Source organism: Panthera leo, chromosome D2, assembly GCF_018350215.1.
Source record: "Panthera leo isolate Ple1 chromosome D2, P.leo_Ple1_pat1.1, whole genome shotgun sequence".
Classification (NCBI taxonomy): Eukaryota; Metazoa; Chordata; class Mammalia; order Carnivora; family Felidae; genus Panthera; species Panthera leo.
The window spans coordinates 78894214-78910491 of NC_056689.1; the positions used below are offsets into that span (position 1 = coordinate 78894214).

General features: G+C 54.6%; 1 protein-coding gene across 1 annotated transcript in view; it reads right to left on the reverse strand.

The window, feature by feature from the left end:
* Positions 1–286: 286 nt before the first annotated feature.
* Positions 287–16278, reverse strand: part of CPXM2 (carboxypeptidase X, M14 family member 2) — a 140687-nt gene continuing 124695 nt past the window's right edge. Inside the window, exons 11-14 of the mRNA XM_042908489.1 lie at positions 15722–16019; positions 10837–10976; positions 8851–8950; positions 287–1602 (exon numbers count right to left, since the gene is read on the reverse strand). Coding sequence (XP_042764423.1) covers positions 1334–1602; positions 8851–8950; positions 10837–10976; positions 15722–16019 — 807 coding nt within the window. The 3' untranslated portion in view covers positions 287–1333. The remainder of the gene's footprint in view (positions 1603–8850; positions 8951–10836; positions 10977–15721; positions 16020–16278) is intronic.

Here is a 16278-nt window from a genome sequence, read left to right on the forward strand (position 1 = left end):
AAGTCGCATCCGGATCGTTTCCGGAAAGAGGCTCACCGACATCCCCAGCAGTCACTAGGAGGTCCCAGGTGTCAGGGCGCTTTTACCTAGGCGCACGGCTCTCCTGGGGAGGGGGCAGGAACACATGGCTGTCCGCACCCTCTACCAAATTTGGTAGGCCCACGGGATACCCCTCCCCGGGCAGGCTCTTCTCTGGGGGTGCCTGACCTCTGGGAGAGGCAGTGGGGCGAGCCCCTGGGGTGGGCGCGGGTCTGCTCAGGAAAACCACACGCCGGAAAGATGTCACCATTTGCTTGCTTTATTTTTCTTTCTTCCCAGGTCAGTGAGGCAGCAATATCAAGAAAAAGTAGACAGGCTGTGTTCTTGGATGGTCATCCGACAACCCCTCCCAAACCAATAATCCACAGATAATCCTAGGAGCTTTTCATCACTCGTGGCCTAATTTGAAGGTCTGGCATCCCACACATCAAAAATAACTCCCTTGGAGATGTTAAGCCAACTTACGTGCACCCATTTCCGTGAAAGGGGGCACATCTGAGGCAGTGAGAGGGCTGCCGGTGATCTGCCTCCTGGCCCTTCTCAAGTCCCTGCAGATCAAAGAGGGGACCGGGCTAGATGCCAGGTTCCCTCCCGCTCTGCCCCCAGGGCTGCTGGACCAGCAAGGGGCCCGGGGGTTCTCTGTGGACCCTGCAGATGAGCCCCACTGGCAGCTGCCGACCAATCACTGGTGGACTAGCTCAGCCTTTCTCTCCTTTTAGAAACACTGTCCTTTGTTGAAAGGGAGACCGAATGGATTCTAGAGGCTCACCGCTGCTCACTTGGTAATGTCTCCATTGTCCACAGAGGGCAGAATCAATCTGCAGCAGCTTGGAATGCCCCGGGGCCAGAGAGGGTGGATTCTCTCAGAGGGCCCAGAAGCGTCTCAAATGGTAACTTCTGGGACAGCAGGGCCCCAGGACGCTGCGATTGGAGCCCAGCGAAATGCAAATGCGTGAGGGGCTCTTGCTGGCATGCCAGCAGGGGAAGCCTTGGCTTCCCTTCCTGTGCGGCCAGGAGACCCTGAGCGGGCAAGGCCCCCTCTCTGTCTCCGATTCCCAGGCTGAGCTGCTGAAATCTCACTCCTACCAGCCTTTCTGTGCTGATCTGTCCAAGTTATTTGGAAAAATGGAACAAAGAAACAAAAATATCCTAAGCTTTCAGCCCTCCCCTCGGGGCCAGGCTTGCAATGCACGCATTCTCCCAGGCCTTCGTGAATTACAGAGAAAAACAGCGGGGAGTCCTCTATGGAGCTACGGCTGGGGGTGGTTTAATTTGCAAGGGTCCGGGACAGGCCTCAAGTGTTGGCACGTCCCCCGCGCTGCCGTCTCTTCCGCCCGCGCAGCTTCAGCCGCCTGGCTGGCAGGCTGACGGGCTGCTTCCCAAACTTTTCCATGATCTCCCTGATCCGGGCCAGGTTGGTTTTGCTGAGAGTGAAGTCACACCGTGTGGCCCCCATGTCGTAGCCGACCATGCAGTTCTTGGTGGACGAGGTGAACCCTTCCGCCTTGGCCGTGACCACGTACTCCCCGGGGTTCAGGAGGCGCCAGTAGTCCCCATCGCTGGCTGTGAAAAGAAAGCAGGGAATTCAGAGGTTCTCTTCTAACACAGCTATACCAGCAGTCCTGTTACTCCGGGACCAGCCTCCCAGCCGGAGAGAGACTCAGAGGCAGGCGGTGTGGAATCTGAGCCCCCGCCGATGCAAATTCTTAATGCATTTTGGGAGCTGAGATGTTTTCCTCTTTGGAAGCCACCTTAATGGTTTCACCAGGCAGGGGTTCGGGGTGAAGGCTCCCCGTGGTGTTAATACTCGTGACTGGAGATGGAGAAATGATCACTCACACTCCTTCCTCTGTGACAATACACACCATTCATTACCAAGCTGAGCTTCCAAATGGCGTGCCCTCGCCACAAAATGCCATCTTGAAAAGCCATCAGTGCCTGGCTTCCTGGCCTCCCTTAGCATGGCTATAAATACAGAATAGGAATTCTTTCAAGGGGTGGGAGTCTTCACTTTCGAAAAGAGAAATAAAGGACCACAGGGGGCCAGGGCCAAGTGATCTGGGAGGAGGCGTGGTATCTGCACCCCATTCCATGGCCCTCATTCTTGGCCCGGGGGCCAAGAGAAGCCTGAAGCTTCAGGGGCAGTGACATTCACCAATGCTGCAAGCCTGAGCTCCTGTCTCCCCAGGGACACTGCTGGTCAGTCACCCCATAAGCACGTAACGGGACCCGTGTCCTAGCTCTAGGCTAGATCTCTGTTGCATAGATGGGTTCCGGGCCAAGGCTCTCCTCCCCAGGAGCCTGCAGCCTGCCGAGGACACGCAGACCCCCGATGTTAAAGAGACTTCAGGGCATGGGTAACCAGTGACCCCGCAGAGGACGTGGTACCCGGAAGGTCAAGGCAGGCACTGATCCACTGAGTCTCCAAGCAAGCCTTTAACACACGTTGTATGATTACTCCCTTTTCTAGCTGAGTAATCTGGTGCCCAGGGAGGCATAAAGTCCTGCACAAGGTCGCACAGCTAGTAATCAGCAGGTTAGGCTCTCTCTCTTATGGCAATCTGAGTGTCCCAGCTGCTCTAAAGCTTTGGGGCCAGGAGAGGATGAGGAAAGGGGCTAAGGAGGCCCTGGGCAAGGCTCACGTGTCTACACAAGCCCTGAAGTCTTCCAAGGGACGGGAGAAAACTCTGTGTGCGTGTGTGAATATGTATCTCCCACAAAACATAACGTTTTGAAGCATCAGGTGTAGAGGATAATCTTTATTCATCTGAGACACACGGATGCAATTAAGTGAGCTCACGAGAACACCAAATGCCGTAAAAAAACGAACTATGCAGGCAGTTCGGCCTGCTAACTGGTAAACAGGACTCAGGGTGAGAGGTCGGGGTGCAGACAACGCACGTGGCTGGCTCCCCGGCTTTCTCAGCGCTGCGCCCACCCTATGTCTTCCTTGGGTGACAGTGCAAGCTTTTCAACCAAATAAAAGGCCATCTCATGCTTTTCAGGAGGCAAGAGCCCGTCAGGGGTTCCCCGAGCGTCACAATGCCATTCACCCTTTGAGACCTCCCTCTGGGGTCCCGCGGCACCCGGGCAAACCTGAAAGTGCCACCCCCTTCACGCATCTCACCTGTCCTACCAGACCGCGCGTCCTCGAGTGTGAGGCTAGGCCCTGTGCTAAGCTGTCGGCTCCTTGAGAGCCTGTGTCTCACTCCTCAACACTTCTAGTGTGTTTCGTACGGTGTGCCCTCCGTGAATGCCTGGGGGATTGAATGTGGTAAAGAGAAACACACACATGGAACCCAATGTCTTATTAACACGTGAACTTGAACTTACTAAGTCCTAACTCCTGTGGATGCTTTTTCCCCTGCGAACACCAGACGGATGTGTTAAGGCCAAGAGCCGGCCGCCCGGAAAGGCTGTCTGAGCGGCTAGAGGCCTCTGGAGGCGAGACCTCTCAGAGTGCACCATCTCGAGAGTACTTTGGGTCATTTTGAAACACCCCAGGGAAGGGGGCAGGGTCCTCACCAAGGGAGGTGCTCACTGAGCAGAGAAGGGGCAAAAAAACAACAACCCATAATTAATAAATGCTGATGGGCACCGCTAAGTGTATAAGGAGGTTTGTAAGAAGGGATTCTTCTTCCTCCAAAGCAGAAGGCTCCCTCCTCCACATGGTGGGGGCCTCCTTCTTCTCATGTCATGCTGCCCTGTTCTTGAACCTGTCTTTTGAGCACGGTCACATGGACAGCTCACATTGCTGCATCCCAGGCACTCAGAACACCTCCCACTGGTTCCCGGAATGGGCCAGACACGTTACACCTCAGGGCCTTTGCATATGCTGTTCCCCCAACTCCTGTGCTCTTTTATCCTTGAGATGTCTTTAAATGTCTAAAGTTTGTTTCTTAATAATAAAGCCAACTTTTTGTAATTCAAAAGCAATGAGTTCTGTTCCATGCCTCTAGGGGATGAGTCTTCCAAGAAAATCCCCACCGGGTCCTCGCAGGCCACTCCCCTTTGCCCCCCACCCCCTCCAGCCACAAACAAACCCCACGAGTTTGGTCTTTAACTCTTGATTCTAAACCTCTGTAATTACTGTTTCTTCCAACCGAAATACTGTTCCCTGTTCTTCCAAAGACCAGCTTGTGCTCATCCCTTCAGGGAGGGAACCTTCTTTGGCTTTCCCACCAGTTTCTATATATCCTCCAAATTCTTTCTGGGCTATCATCATAGTCTGCAATCACCTTTTAAATTTTCCTTGGCAACTACTTATATGTCTCCCCCCACTAGAATGTACACTGTTTGAGGTGAGGGGCATATCTGTCTCGTTTACCACAGTATCTCTAGGCCAGCATACAGGAGGTGCTCAACAGGATACGTTAAAAACGAAACCATGGCAGGGGTGCCTGGGTGGCTCAGTGGGTTAAGCGTCCAACTGCGGCTCAGGCCATGATCTCACGAGTCGTGGGCTCGAGCCCCACATCAGACTCTGGGCTGACAGCTCAGGGCCTGGAGTCTGCTTCAGATTCTGTGTCTCCTTCTCTCTCTCTGCTCCTCCCCCCGCTCGCACTCCGACTCTCCCTCTCTCTCAAAAATAAACATTAAAAATTCCCCCCCCCCAAAAAAAATGAAACCATCGGGAATCTGTTTCGATCCACGGAATCAGAATGAGGTGGGCCAGCTCTATAATCTATAAGTTTCCATTTCAGAAACATGGAAGAGGCCTGAATCTCTCATCTGCCTGGCAATGCACCCTCTCCCCCGGAAGTTCTTGCATCGGCTTTCCCCACGCTTACCCCCAGGGCTCTTGTTATGTGCTTCCAGCCCCGACCCCTGGTAAAGTCTAGAACCATCTACCTTGTGAAACTCAGGGATCAGCGTGTTAGGTCACTACCCCTATCACTGGGTGAGCAGGTCTGTGTTCAAGGGTGAATGTTCTGCGGAATTATGGGGGGGGGGCGCTTCCACAGCTGGCATCGCTCAGCACGGTGGACAGAAGGAACAACCCAGGCGCTAACAAATGTCCACTCGTTAGCAGGTCAGGTCAGTGCCCACCAGACAGAGGACGCTCAGGGGGCTTTCTGAGCCAGGTGTTTGGCCAACATACTTATTACGTGTCTTATTTCTAGACAGAAAGCATTCGTACTTGCTTCTCTCTCTGTGAAATTCAATTCCCCTGTTTAGTTTCTGCAAAATCCCTCCGGAAACAAAACTTGTCAGGTCACAGAAGCTCAGAGAGAAATCAAGGCAAATGCAGGGCTTAAGTCGAGCACCGAAAGAGGCTGAAACCAATATAGTAAAGAGCCATGTGTGAAGTATGGAGTTTATGTATCATGAGAATACACTGGGAAATTATTTTCGTGGGGAAATAAAGGGAGATGGGCAGGCGGCTCCCATCGGCTCATCGAAACCATCTCTGTGATTACAGGGGCTTGAGGTTCAGAGCTCAGTAGGCATAGCACTCTCTTCGGGCTTGTGGGGTCCCTGGGACTCTTTCTCTCCAATTCCATTTAAAACCCTCATGTTTTCTCACATTGTGTACAAAGCACGAATTGTCCCAAGAATGTTCTAGGCTCTTTTATGAATCATTCTTTCACAGGAGCTTGTTGGCAACGTTTAAAATACAGTCCCTTCTGTTCCTAACGATCTCCAGCACCTTGCGTAACACCCGGCCCATCGCAAGTCTGGAATCTGCGTGCTGAATGCATGAATGAGTAAGTGAATGAACGAAGGAACCAGCGGCTGCCCGGGAGGGGCCTCGATGTACCAAATGCCACGCTGCACAATGTGAAACCTCACGGGCAGGGGCTGTAAGGTCCTCAAGCATGAGGAGGAGGGAGTTTCAGAAAACAGGAAGGCGAGTCATGGCATCACACCGCGTGGCATTTCAGCTCCATTTCACCCACTGAAACAAAAATCGGCTTGGGGAGCCCGGGTGGCTCCGTCGGTTAAGCCTCCGACTTCGGCTCAGGTCGTGATCTCGTGGTTTACGGGTTCGAGCCCCGCGTCGGGCTCTGGGCTGACGGCTCGGAGCCCGGAGCCTGCTTCCGATTCTGTGTCTCCCTCTCTCTCTGCCCCTCCCCCCTCACGCTCTGTCTCTCTCCCTCCTTCAAAAATAAACATCAAAAAAAAACTTGAAACGATAACTGGCTTTCTGTAGCAGGCACGTCGGCAGACGGCCCGTCACTGAGCAGCACGTGTGTGCAGCCTGAATCCCAGCCTACTCCGTCCGAAGGCCCCAGAGGCTTCGGTTCCTCACGGGTCAAATGGGAGCGTGTGTTGGAAGGACCGGGTCTGTTAATGCATGTGAAGGGTTTGTGGAGAAAAGGCTCCTGTCCGCTCAGGAGGGGCAGCACAGGGGCAGGGGCACTGCATTCACAGTCTCAAGCCCCTGGCTCAAATCCCAGCTCTGCCATTCTCTGCGCACTCCCGGAAACACCATGCCGTGTCCATTCATTCGTTCAAACTCATCCCTTCATCCATTCATCCAACAAATATTCATTAAGCACCTACTGAGTGCAGCCTGCACTTCACCGAGGCACAAAAGAGTCAAGGACGCCTGGTCTGGAGCAAGCGGGGGAGAAGCAGGAACAAAACAGGTGCCAGAGGTACGGGCTTGGCCTGCAGGGTGTCAGAGGCCGGCAGTGGAGACGCTACGGGAGGAGAAAGCTGGAGGCTCAGAGGAAGCAGCAGGTGGTAGGGGCAGGCGTACGGGGTTAGAAAACGTGGCCACCGTGGTGGGCCTCGTTGACACGGTGACATCTGAGCAGCGACCCGAAGGGGACGAGGAAGGAACCGAGGGGTTCTCGAGGGAAGGAGGTTCGGGCAGTAGGAGGGGCTGGAGCGAGGACCCCAAGGTGTGGCCTGAGTCCTCGAGGAAGGAGCCGGGGGGGACTACCGAGGACAGCAAGCACAGGGCAGTGACTGTTTGACCGAAACGGAGACTCAACGATTTTCACTTTTAAATGGGGACAGTCCTGGGCAAACCAAGATAGCCGGTCACCCCAGGAGAGGTTTGGGAGGTAACCAGCAGCCTAATCCTGTATGGCCACGCGCGTGCCCTGAGGACTTTGGGGTGCCCCTGTGGGGCTCGATAAAAGGGTGATATGACCCAGTTAGCTGATGACAAGCTTGCCCTGGCTGCGGGGCTACGAGGGCAGACACAGGAGAAGCCTGCCCGGGGTACCACGGTGAGCCTGGCAGGTGCCACGGGTCGGACCGGCTGGCAGCTAAGGAGGAGGTGAGCGGGCATAGATTCTGTATCCATGTGCTGACAGAGCAGGGGTTGTAGGGCAGAACCAAGGCGGAGCATCTGTTCCGTATGGGCACCTTGTGTATCATCCCAACTCTCATCGGCTTTACAGGTGATAGCACGCGGGGGACACGGGAGGAAAGTGAACTTGACCCGGTTTCCCTGGGATTGTCCCCCATTTTAAATCCGAAGTCACACATCCTGGGAACCACCCCCAGTCCCAGGCAAACCCAGACCGCTGGCCGACCCAGCACAGCGTAAGCCCCTGAGCCAAGGGGTACAGGTCAGGCCACACCAAACACCTGCTGAGCTGGCCTCATATCCTGTCTCTCCCAGTTGTTCAAGCGTGTCCGAGGGCTGAACAGGTCTTTCTCATGGCGATCACGATTTCCCTTCTCCTACTGCTGACTCTGTTCTCTGTGCCCAGGTAGGACCTGTAGTAGGTTGAATGATGGCCCCCAGAAGGGTCCACATCCTACTACCTAGACCCTAATCCAGATCCTGCGAATGTGACCTTGTTTGGGAAAAGGATCTTTGCAGGTATAACTAAGGATCTCAAGATGAGACCATCCTGGATGGCGTAGGTAGGCCCTAAATCCAATGACAGGTGTCCTTATCCGAGAGAGAGGAGACACAGGGGGAGGCCACGGAAGATGGAGGCAGAGACTGGAGTGATGGGGCCAAGGAAGCTCAGGGGCACGTACAGCCACCAGAAGCCGCAAGAGCCAAGGAGGGATCCTCCCCAGGGGCTCCAGAGGGAGGACGGCCCTGCTGACACCTTCGGCCGCCATAGCAGTGAGGGAATAAATTTCTAATTCTTTAAGTTTGCGGTCAGTTGTCTCCCCCCCCCCCCCCCCCCCCCCCCGCGGGAAACAAACACAGGGCCCGGTCCCAATGCCTCGCTCACTACAGCTGACACCAAAGCAAAGCGCATCCGCCTACACTATGACGCACGCAGCGCTCCCCAGAGTGTCCCCGGCGGACAAAGACCTCTGTGTGCAGACGCACCGTCTCCACCAGAGCCCCTGCACACAAGCGGATTTAGGCTTCTCGCCAATTCTGTTCCCTGCGCACCTGCCACGACATCATGCTGCCCACACTACCCGTCAAAGTCAAGGTCAGTGTTTCCTCATATCCCACCGAACACACTGAGCGCCACCCCGGGTGACGACAGCCCTGGGCACAAGGGAGAGGCTTCGTGGGTTTCACAGCAGCACGAAAGCCCTGAGTGAGCAGGGACATGCCTGGGGCTGGGTGTCAGACGCCTGAACCCAGGCCCCACCCGCCAGTGGGTCCTTTAACTTCCCCCCCCCCCAGTGGGTCCTTTAACATCCCCCCCCCCCCCCCGAGCATCTGGTTTTCACATGAATGAGGGAGACACCAGAAAGCACAGGCTGAGAGCCTTGCCTCCCAGGGTCTCCACGGTTAAGTTTGAGGCAGGAGACAATCGTTCAGCTCTCCGTACGAAGTTTCTGGCATGCAACACGTGGTGTTGACCCAAGAAAAATGCTTCAAGGAAACAGATATTTCCTACTGAGAGACAGTTCATCTACACTCGCGGTTACCTGTTCGGATGTCGTGGTTAACACCTTCCACGGAGATGATGGCATTGGGAATTCCTTTTCCGTGGGCGTCCCTCACCATGCCTTTGATGCCACGATGGACCTGCTCAGAAACACGACAGGAAACGGTGAGCTCACGACTCACTCAACCCAACACGCACAGTGAAGACGGCTGTAAGCCGAATGCCAGCCCAGTGCCCCCAGGAAGCCTCTCAAAGCCGTATCTAGCTCGAAAGCTCCCTGGCTGTGCCTGCATTTGGTGTGCAAATTTCTGTATTCCTTTTGGGTCCATGTACTGGGAAGTCTTCCCCTGAAGTTCAATTATTCCAGAGGCTTAAAAAATTTTAGGAGCTTAGATGGCTCATAAAAACCACACCCAGTAAAAATGGAATTTAATTTTTTATCGGCACATTTATTTGGACTTCCCTAATCGATAATGACTTAATACATAGACCCAATGACGTAAGAGTCAGAGAGGAAAGAAGAGAGTCAAAGGCATTCCTATAATGACATTGACATTCCTACATGACATTCCTATTATGTCATATGTCCACAGGGCCCTTCTGCGGATTAGCTGTGTCACATGACATGTGTCACTCTGAAACTTGTACCTCAGTTTCCCCATCCGTAGAATGATGTGACAACCCAAGCCGGCATACCATCGTTTCCAATGACACTCTTTATACGTATTACTGTGCCTGTGCATTTTATCCACAGCAGGCACCTTGGCTACACAGGATTACTCCAGAATAATCAGAACCTTCTCTCCTTTCACGGATGAAATGAGAAAGAGCCTTCCCTCACAAATTCCAGGGCGCAGACAGAGAGCGTTCACAGCTTTGCAAGACAGAACAGGCTCACACCCCCTGTGCCAGGCACTGGGGGCTGCACAGAGTCTCTGGGGACCCTGGTGGGGCAGACTGGGACGCTAGCCCTGCCCGAAAGTTTCTTCCCCCTCACCCACAACAACCCACAGGAAGGGCGGCCTCCATGTGCAGTCCTGCAAGCCTCAGGACCGTCCTTCCAAATGGATGGGGATCACGGTACAGTCACATAACTGAGGCCCAGTGTTCGTTTTTGTTTATTCCTCTGGTTTCCGGTTAGTCTGTTCCTTAGTGGGGCGTGGATGTTAGTGGATTAGTTGTAGCACCAAACGAGAACTGGTTTACTCAGAGCTGCAAGAGGGGCGTGTCCCTGAGGGCAGGAGGAAGGGAAGGTGTGTGAGGTTCCCAGCGTGCACAGCGGGGCTTCCTCACCAGCCGCAAGCAGAACCCTGGCAGGTGCCTGTGACACCCTCCCAGGGAGCACCCCGTCACCTGCAGCACGTGCGAGGGGCACAACTGCATCCCCCCAAATTCCTGGTGAAGTCCTTACTCGCAGGAACTTAGAATGTGACTGTATTTGGAGACAGCATCTTCGAAGATGTGATGACACTAAGGTGAGGTCACTGGGGTGGCTCTGACCTTCCCTTATAAGAAGAGGAAACGTGGACACACAGAGACCCCAGGAGTGTGTGTGCACAGAGGAAAGACCACGTGAGGACCCTGGGAGAAGACGGCCACCTGCCAGCCAAGGAGAGTCCTCGGAATGAAACCAACCTGCTGACACCCTGATCTCGGACTTGCCTACTCTAGAACTGTAATTTCTGTTGCGTAAGCTCCCTGTGCATCTATGCTTTTATGCGGCCCCAGCAGACGAACACGAGGGGTCCGGGCACGCTGGCTCGGACACGTGTCACCCCTCCCTACAGGGCAGCATCCGGTCGCACTCGCTATGACCCAGTGCGGGCAATCAACGTGGTCTTACACAGCTCACCTCGTGGGGCTGAATCAAGTGCAGACAGACGATGGTTCCCGCCAGCGCTGTTTGTGGCCGGCCCAGCATGACAGCCACCGTCCGAAGCGTGAACTCGGTCTCGGGCTTTCAGCCCCCTAACCGACCCCCGTCCTGAGCCGGCCCCCAGCACAGCGCGTCTCAGGCCATCCGTACCTGCTCCATGAACACGATTAAGGACTCCCGATTGTTCTCCCACTCCTCGGGCAGCTCGCTCTCGTGCGGATACTTATCACAGCCCACGTAGATGGACAGCTCGAAGCAGTTTGTGTGAAGGTAGCTGAAGTCATTGAGACCTGCCGAGCCAACCGACACCATGGTCACTGAACGGTGCTCAGAGTGGCAGGAGGGAGACGGCAAGAACGTTCAAGAATGGGGCTCAGAAGACTTCATTTGAACAGGGACGTATCAAGCACCTACTACAGACCACAGATGACAGCAAGCGCGAGGGGAGGGGATGGAGGTAGAGGGGAGGACACGGCCGGGATGGTTTATGGGGAAGACAGGCATATACAGGAACAACTCTGACAAGAGGAGGACTCAGATTCTGTTTATTAAACTCAGAAATAGCTTAAGATACGATTTTTATGTTTTTTAAGTGTTTTTATTTTAAGACAGAGAAAGAGAGCGCTCACACATGGGCACGCATACACACATGCTGATGGGGAGAGAGAGGGAGAGAGAGGAGGGAGAGGGAGAGAGAGAGAGAGGGAGGGAGGGAGAGAGAGAGGGAGAGAGAGGGAGGGGGAGAGAGAGAGAGAGAGAGAGAGAGAGAGAGAGAGAGAGAGAGAATCCCAAGCAGGCTCCACACTCAGCACAGAGCCCAATGCGGGGCTTAATCTCACGACTGTGAGATCATGACCTGAGCCGAAATCAAGAGTCGGGACGCTTAACCGAGCCCCCCAGTCGGTTTTAGAATAATATATAGTTTTAGAATATATATAATTATAGAATAAAGTGACATGAGTTAACAGTATGGGTTCTAAGCGTTTAAGTTTCTCTCTACAGTTAGGCTGCCCCGAGCTGGCCGTTTTCCTCCCTAATCCACACCAACAGCTATCCCTACCACCCTTTGCTGAGTGCCACCCATAAGGCCAGGACCTGTGGTCAGCACTCTGTATCCGCTGACGACAAGCCCGGCAGAGAGGGAGGCAGCACAGCACAATTCTACAGACAAGAAAAATGAGGGAGAGAACAGCTGCGAAACGTATGCAGGACCAGGTCTTAGAAAAGAGCCAGGGTCAGGCTTTGAACCAAGACCTTGCTCTGAGAACGTGACTGTATTTGAAACAAGCATCTCTAAAGACGCGATGAAGTTAAGATGCAGTCATTAGACCTCCAGAGCTTGGCCGGAGGGGGCTGGAGGACAAACACCCCCACCCACTGAGCCCCGCGGCAGATGCACCTTGCGCATCCTGACGCCATTGCAACGGGACGGGAAGCGCCCAGCCCGGCACGGAGTCAGTCTCTGCACTGGGGTCCTGGGGCTGCTGTGACAAATGACCACAAACTGGGGGGCTTAACACAGCAGAAATGTTTCTTCCCATACTTCTAGAGGCTGGAAGTCCAACATCAAGGACACGGTTGGCAGGGCTGTGCTCCCTCCCAAGTCTCTAAGGGAGGAAACTCTCTTGCCTCCTCTAGCTTCTGGTGGCCCCCGGCTTGTGGCCACGTCACCCCAATCTCTGCCTCTGTCTTCACATGGCCTTCTCTGCTATGTCTTCTCTTCTGTCCCTTATGAGGACATTTGTCAATGATTTAGGGCCCATCCAGGTAACCCAAGATGACCTCACCTTGAGACCTCTAACTTAATTACACCGGCATAGACCCAGTCTTCAAAGAGGTCATAGTCACAGGTTCCAGAGGCTAGGAAGCAGGGATATTACTTTCGGGGTGGGGGAGGAGGGGTCACCATTCAACCCACTACAGCACCCAATATTTGCAAAGTGAACAAATGAATGTTAGGGGGCATTAAGCTCTTTCCAATATTTTCGTCTTGGGGGAACAGGGTGATCAGGAAGGACAGGGCGCAGCTATGACCTGTGTGACCCCAGGAGGCACACGCCCAGCAGGAGGCCCCTGCACGAGCTCCCCTCATGGGTTCTGAGGGCCAGGACTAAGAGATCAGAGGTCGGGTGCACTGGGTTTCCCTACAGTGACTGAGCAAAGGAGCAGGTCCGGCTTGTCAACCAGCCTTGGTGCTCGCCACGCGTCTTCCCTCCCTCCCGCCTCCTCCCGCCGTCACGCTCAGTAGGAAGACCGGATTAAAAGTCGGGGCCCTGGGTATGTTATCAATCTGCTGCCTAATCGATTGCTCAAGTCACAGCCAAAACGGCACTCAACATACAGCCACTCTCTCTGGCGGGTTCCAGACGTGAACCGGTCACGTGTCACCAGATTAGACTCTGACCACATTTGTGATAAAACGAGGACAGGGAGAGAGAGCTGAGGTATGGAAGGAGTGGGCCCGTGCCACATTAACGGAACATCCTTCGCGGGGGCCTGGTCTGGGTGGAGAGGGTTGGTCAAAACGCCACATCGACTCATTCACTCGAACCCGAAGTGTGGAGTTACAAGAGGGCACAGCAGGCCCGACGAATGCCATGTTCCCTGGTTAGCACGGGGAGGACACGCTGAGATGGCCGAATGCCGCTGTGCACGTAACATTTTCATTACCCCCTATCTTTGAGGCCTTGCTGTACGGAAATGAATCGGTGCCACGTACGAAACTCTGGAGCGGGTCTGCCACCTTGCAATGTGCCCTCGAAGCACTCTAAGTGCCAGCAGAGTCGGTGAGATGCTGAACGGCCAGGAGAAGGGTGCAAAAGCTTGCACCCGGCCACCTCTGCTGCTGGCTTCTGGCCCGTGAGCTGAGAACACTCCTCGAGGAATGGCTTCGAAAGCGGAACGTGTGGGCAAGGAGCTGGGGCATGACCCACACAGTCCCCACAAACCCCGTGTCCCTGCCGGGTGGGCGAGACGTTCCTCTCTTCGCCTAGAACCCTAGTGTCACGGCTTCTTCGTGGAGCACGGAGCTGTGCGTCCCGTAAGGCCCGCGTGCCTGTCGCCAACTCCGCCCGACCTTCATCGTGGGGCAGGGGATGCAAGATAGCAGCCCAGGAACAAAGGGGCCGTGGCATCGCTCTGGACCGGAAACACACACACACGACAAGCGACGTGTGTTCCGAGCTTCCCCGAAGCCTGCTCTCCACCGCCCCATCTCCGTCAACTAATGCCTGTCAGTCACCGCTAATGAGTGAACAAGATCCGCACAAAAAGATGGAGCGGAGGTGGAGGGGGAGGGAAGGAAATTAGAAGTCACATTTCATCAATCCACAGCGAGATGAATCGGCACACTTCCCCACACGGCCAGGAGGAAGCGGGATGAAGGCTCGAGCCGCCACGTGGCTCTGCACACAAGTCCCTGAAATAGTGGAAAAAAATATAACCGATAGGGAAAAAGCAAATGCTGCCTTCGTGGTTGTGTGGCGGCCAGCTTTTCGAAACCTGGGCCGGGTCCGTGCCGGATTTAGACACCGCAGCCATGAAAAATAAACAGATACTTCGCGTAAAGGTGGCTGTGGGTTTCTGGGGCTAGAATTGGAAAAAGCAACAATGGTTTGTGGCCGTGAGGTTACCTTGCTCGACAGGGATCTGCCTTTATTCGCTTTTTATTCTGTGTAGGGCAAAACTATGATGGGGATAAATAAAATACCTCTGTGGGGGAGGTAACCAAGAAAGAAACGGCAAGATGTCGGTACCCGTTAAAAAGTGGCCACAGGAACAAATCTATTCACTACTTGGAAATTTTTCTTTTCCCAAGCACGGACACGTACCGGAAAAGTATGTGAAGGCAGATATCGGCAAGAGTCACGGCTGCGTGCTTCTGATCGGTTACACGGAGAACACACCTGCACCCACGCTCGCACCAGCCCCCACGCGAGCCTCACAACAGCCCCAAAGGGCCTATCACCTTCATCGTTCGCCGTGCCCATTTCACAAATGGGAAATACGGGGGTCAGAGAGGGAAAGTAACTTGCCCAGGGTCACACAGCATCTGAGTGATGAAATGGAATTTGAATCCAGGTCCATTTGACCTGGAATATTTTTCAAATTCATCGCTGGGTTGACCACCACCCCCCCCCCCCCCGACCCAGAGTCAAGAAAATAGGCAATGACTATTCTGCTTGGGGTCCTGCCATCCCAAAGCTGAGGGACCTTAGGGAATGTGACATCCTTATCCTTCCACATTTGGGAGCCCTGGGCCGGGGCAGCCTGGACACAGCAAAGAAAGCTTATCCTGAAACTGGGACTATGGCGTCCCCTGGGGCTGGTGTGAAGGAATTCCCAAAATCCCTTCTGGAAGCTTCTCTGGTCCTGTGCGGATGCCAGAAGCAATACCACCTATTCCCTGCATCGTATGCAGTCGGGCTTCGACCAAAGGCTCTGCTGTGCCTGGGAGGCCGGTCTACTGACCTCCAGAAGACAGGAGATTTGTGAAACAGCGATCACGCCATGTCAGGCCTCAGGAAACACCTGCAGCGTGGAGTCGCTTCACCCCTGAGCATGGGATCAACGCCCGGTCCCTCCGGGTACCTACCGTACGGGACGCCCCACTAATGGGAACAGCTCCGGGTGAAAACACCCTGGCTCCAGTGCCAACACCAGCGTGCTGTCTGTCCCTTGGCCGGGTGTGCCTTTTGGTCCGATCCTTCATCCAAGTGTACATTTGCTCATCTCTGACCCCCTACAGAATCCAAATAGCTCAGGAGCTAAGAGCGGGCCACAGGGCCAAACAGAGAGATCCCTCGTAGTCACCAGGCCCCGGCTGTCTCATTCATAAAGTGGGGAGTAGCCACAGCCCCCCAAGACCACTGGAAGGATTAAGGAGCAGTCAACGTAGAGTGCTGGCACCCTGTAGATGGCGGACCTCGGTCGCTATTATACCCATGACAAGTGATAAGGGAGGGCTGGGAGGGGATGGCCCGTGGGTCCCTCCCTGTCCAGCTCCGTGACGACAGCAGGGCCGCCAGAGACTTACTTCCGGCAACGGTGTGCCAGGAGGCCCCGTTGACGGTCCCGTCCTCTTTCTGGAAGTCTTCCGTGTGGCACACCCTCCTCCTGGCGTCGGTCATGAGGCGGTGCGTGGAGGCGTAGGAGTAGGCCAGCCAGCGGAACACGTGGTCGTCGGGCGTGGGGCTGTGCTCCTGCGTCTTCCACAGGGACCGCACCATGTCGTAGGGGTATGCCACCACCAGCTCGCCGCCCTGCAGGTTCCCACCCAGCACGAAGGGGATCTTCTCCATCCAGGCTATGACGGCCCTGGTCTCCACCGCCACCTGTGAACAGGGCGAATTTACACGGGGCGAAAACGGGACGGGGACTGCTTTCTCTCCCTACCTTCCAAACGGGGACACAGTGGAAAGAGCAACCGTTTCGCGGAACACTTTTAGCAAAACGTAGAATTTCAAAAATCCGTCCGGGGAAGACCGAGTTTTGTGGAAATCGTGGATTACACAAAAAAGATACATCGAGGGAAGTTTTCTTTTGGTAGGAATATTCCAGTTTGACGCACGGAGGGAAAGACAGAGTTAGATT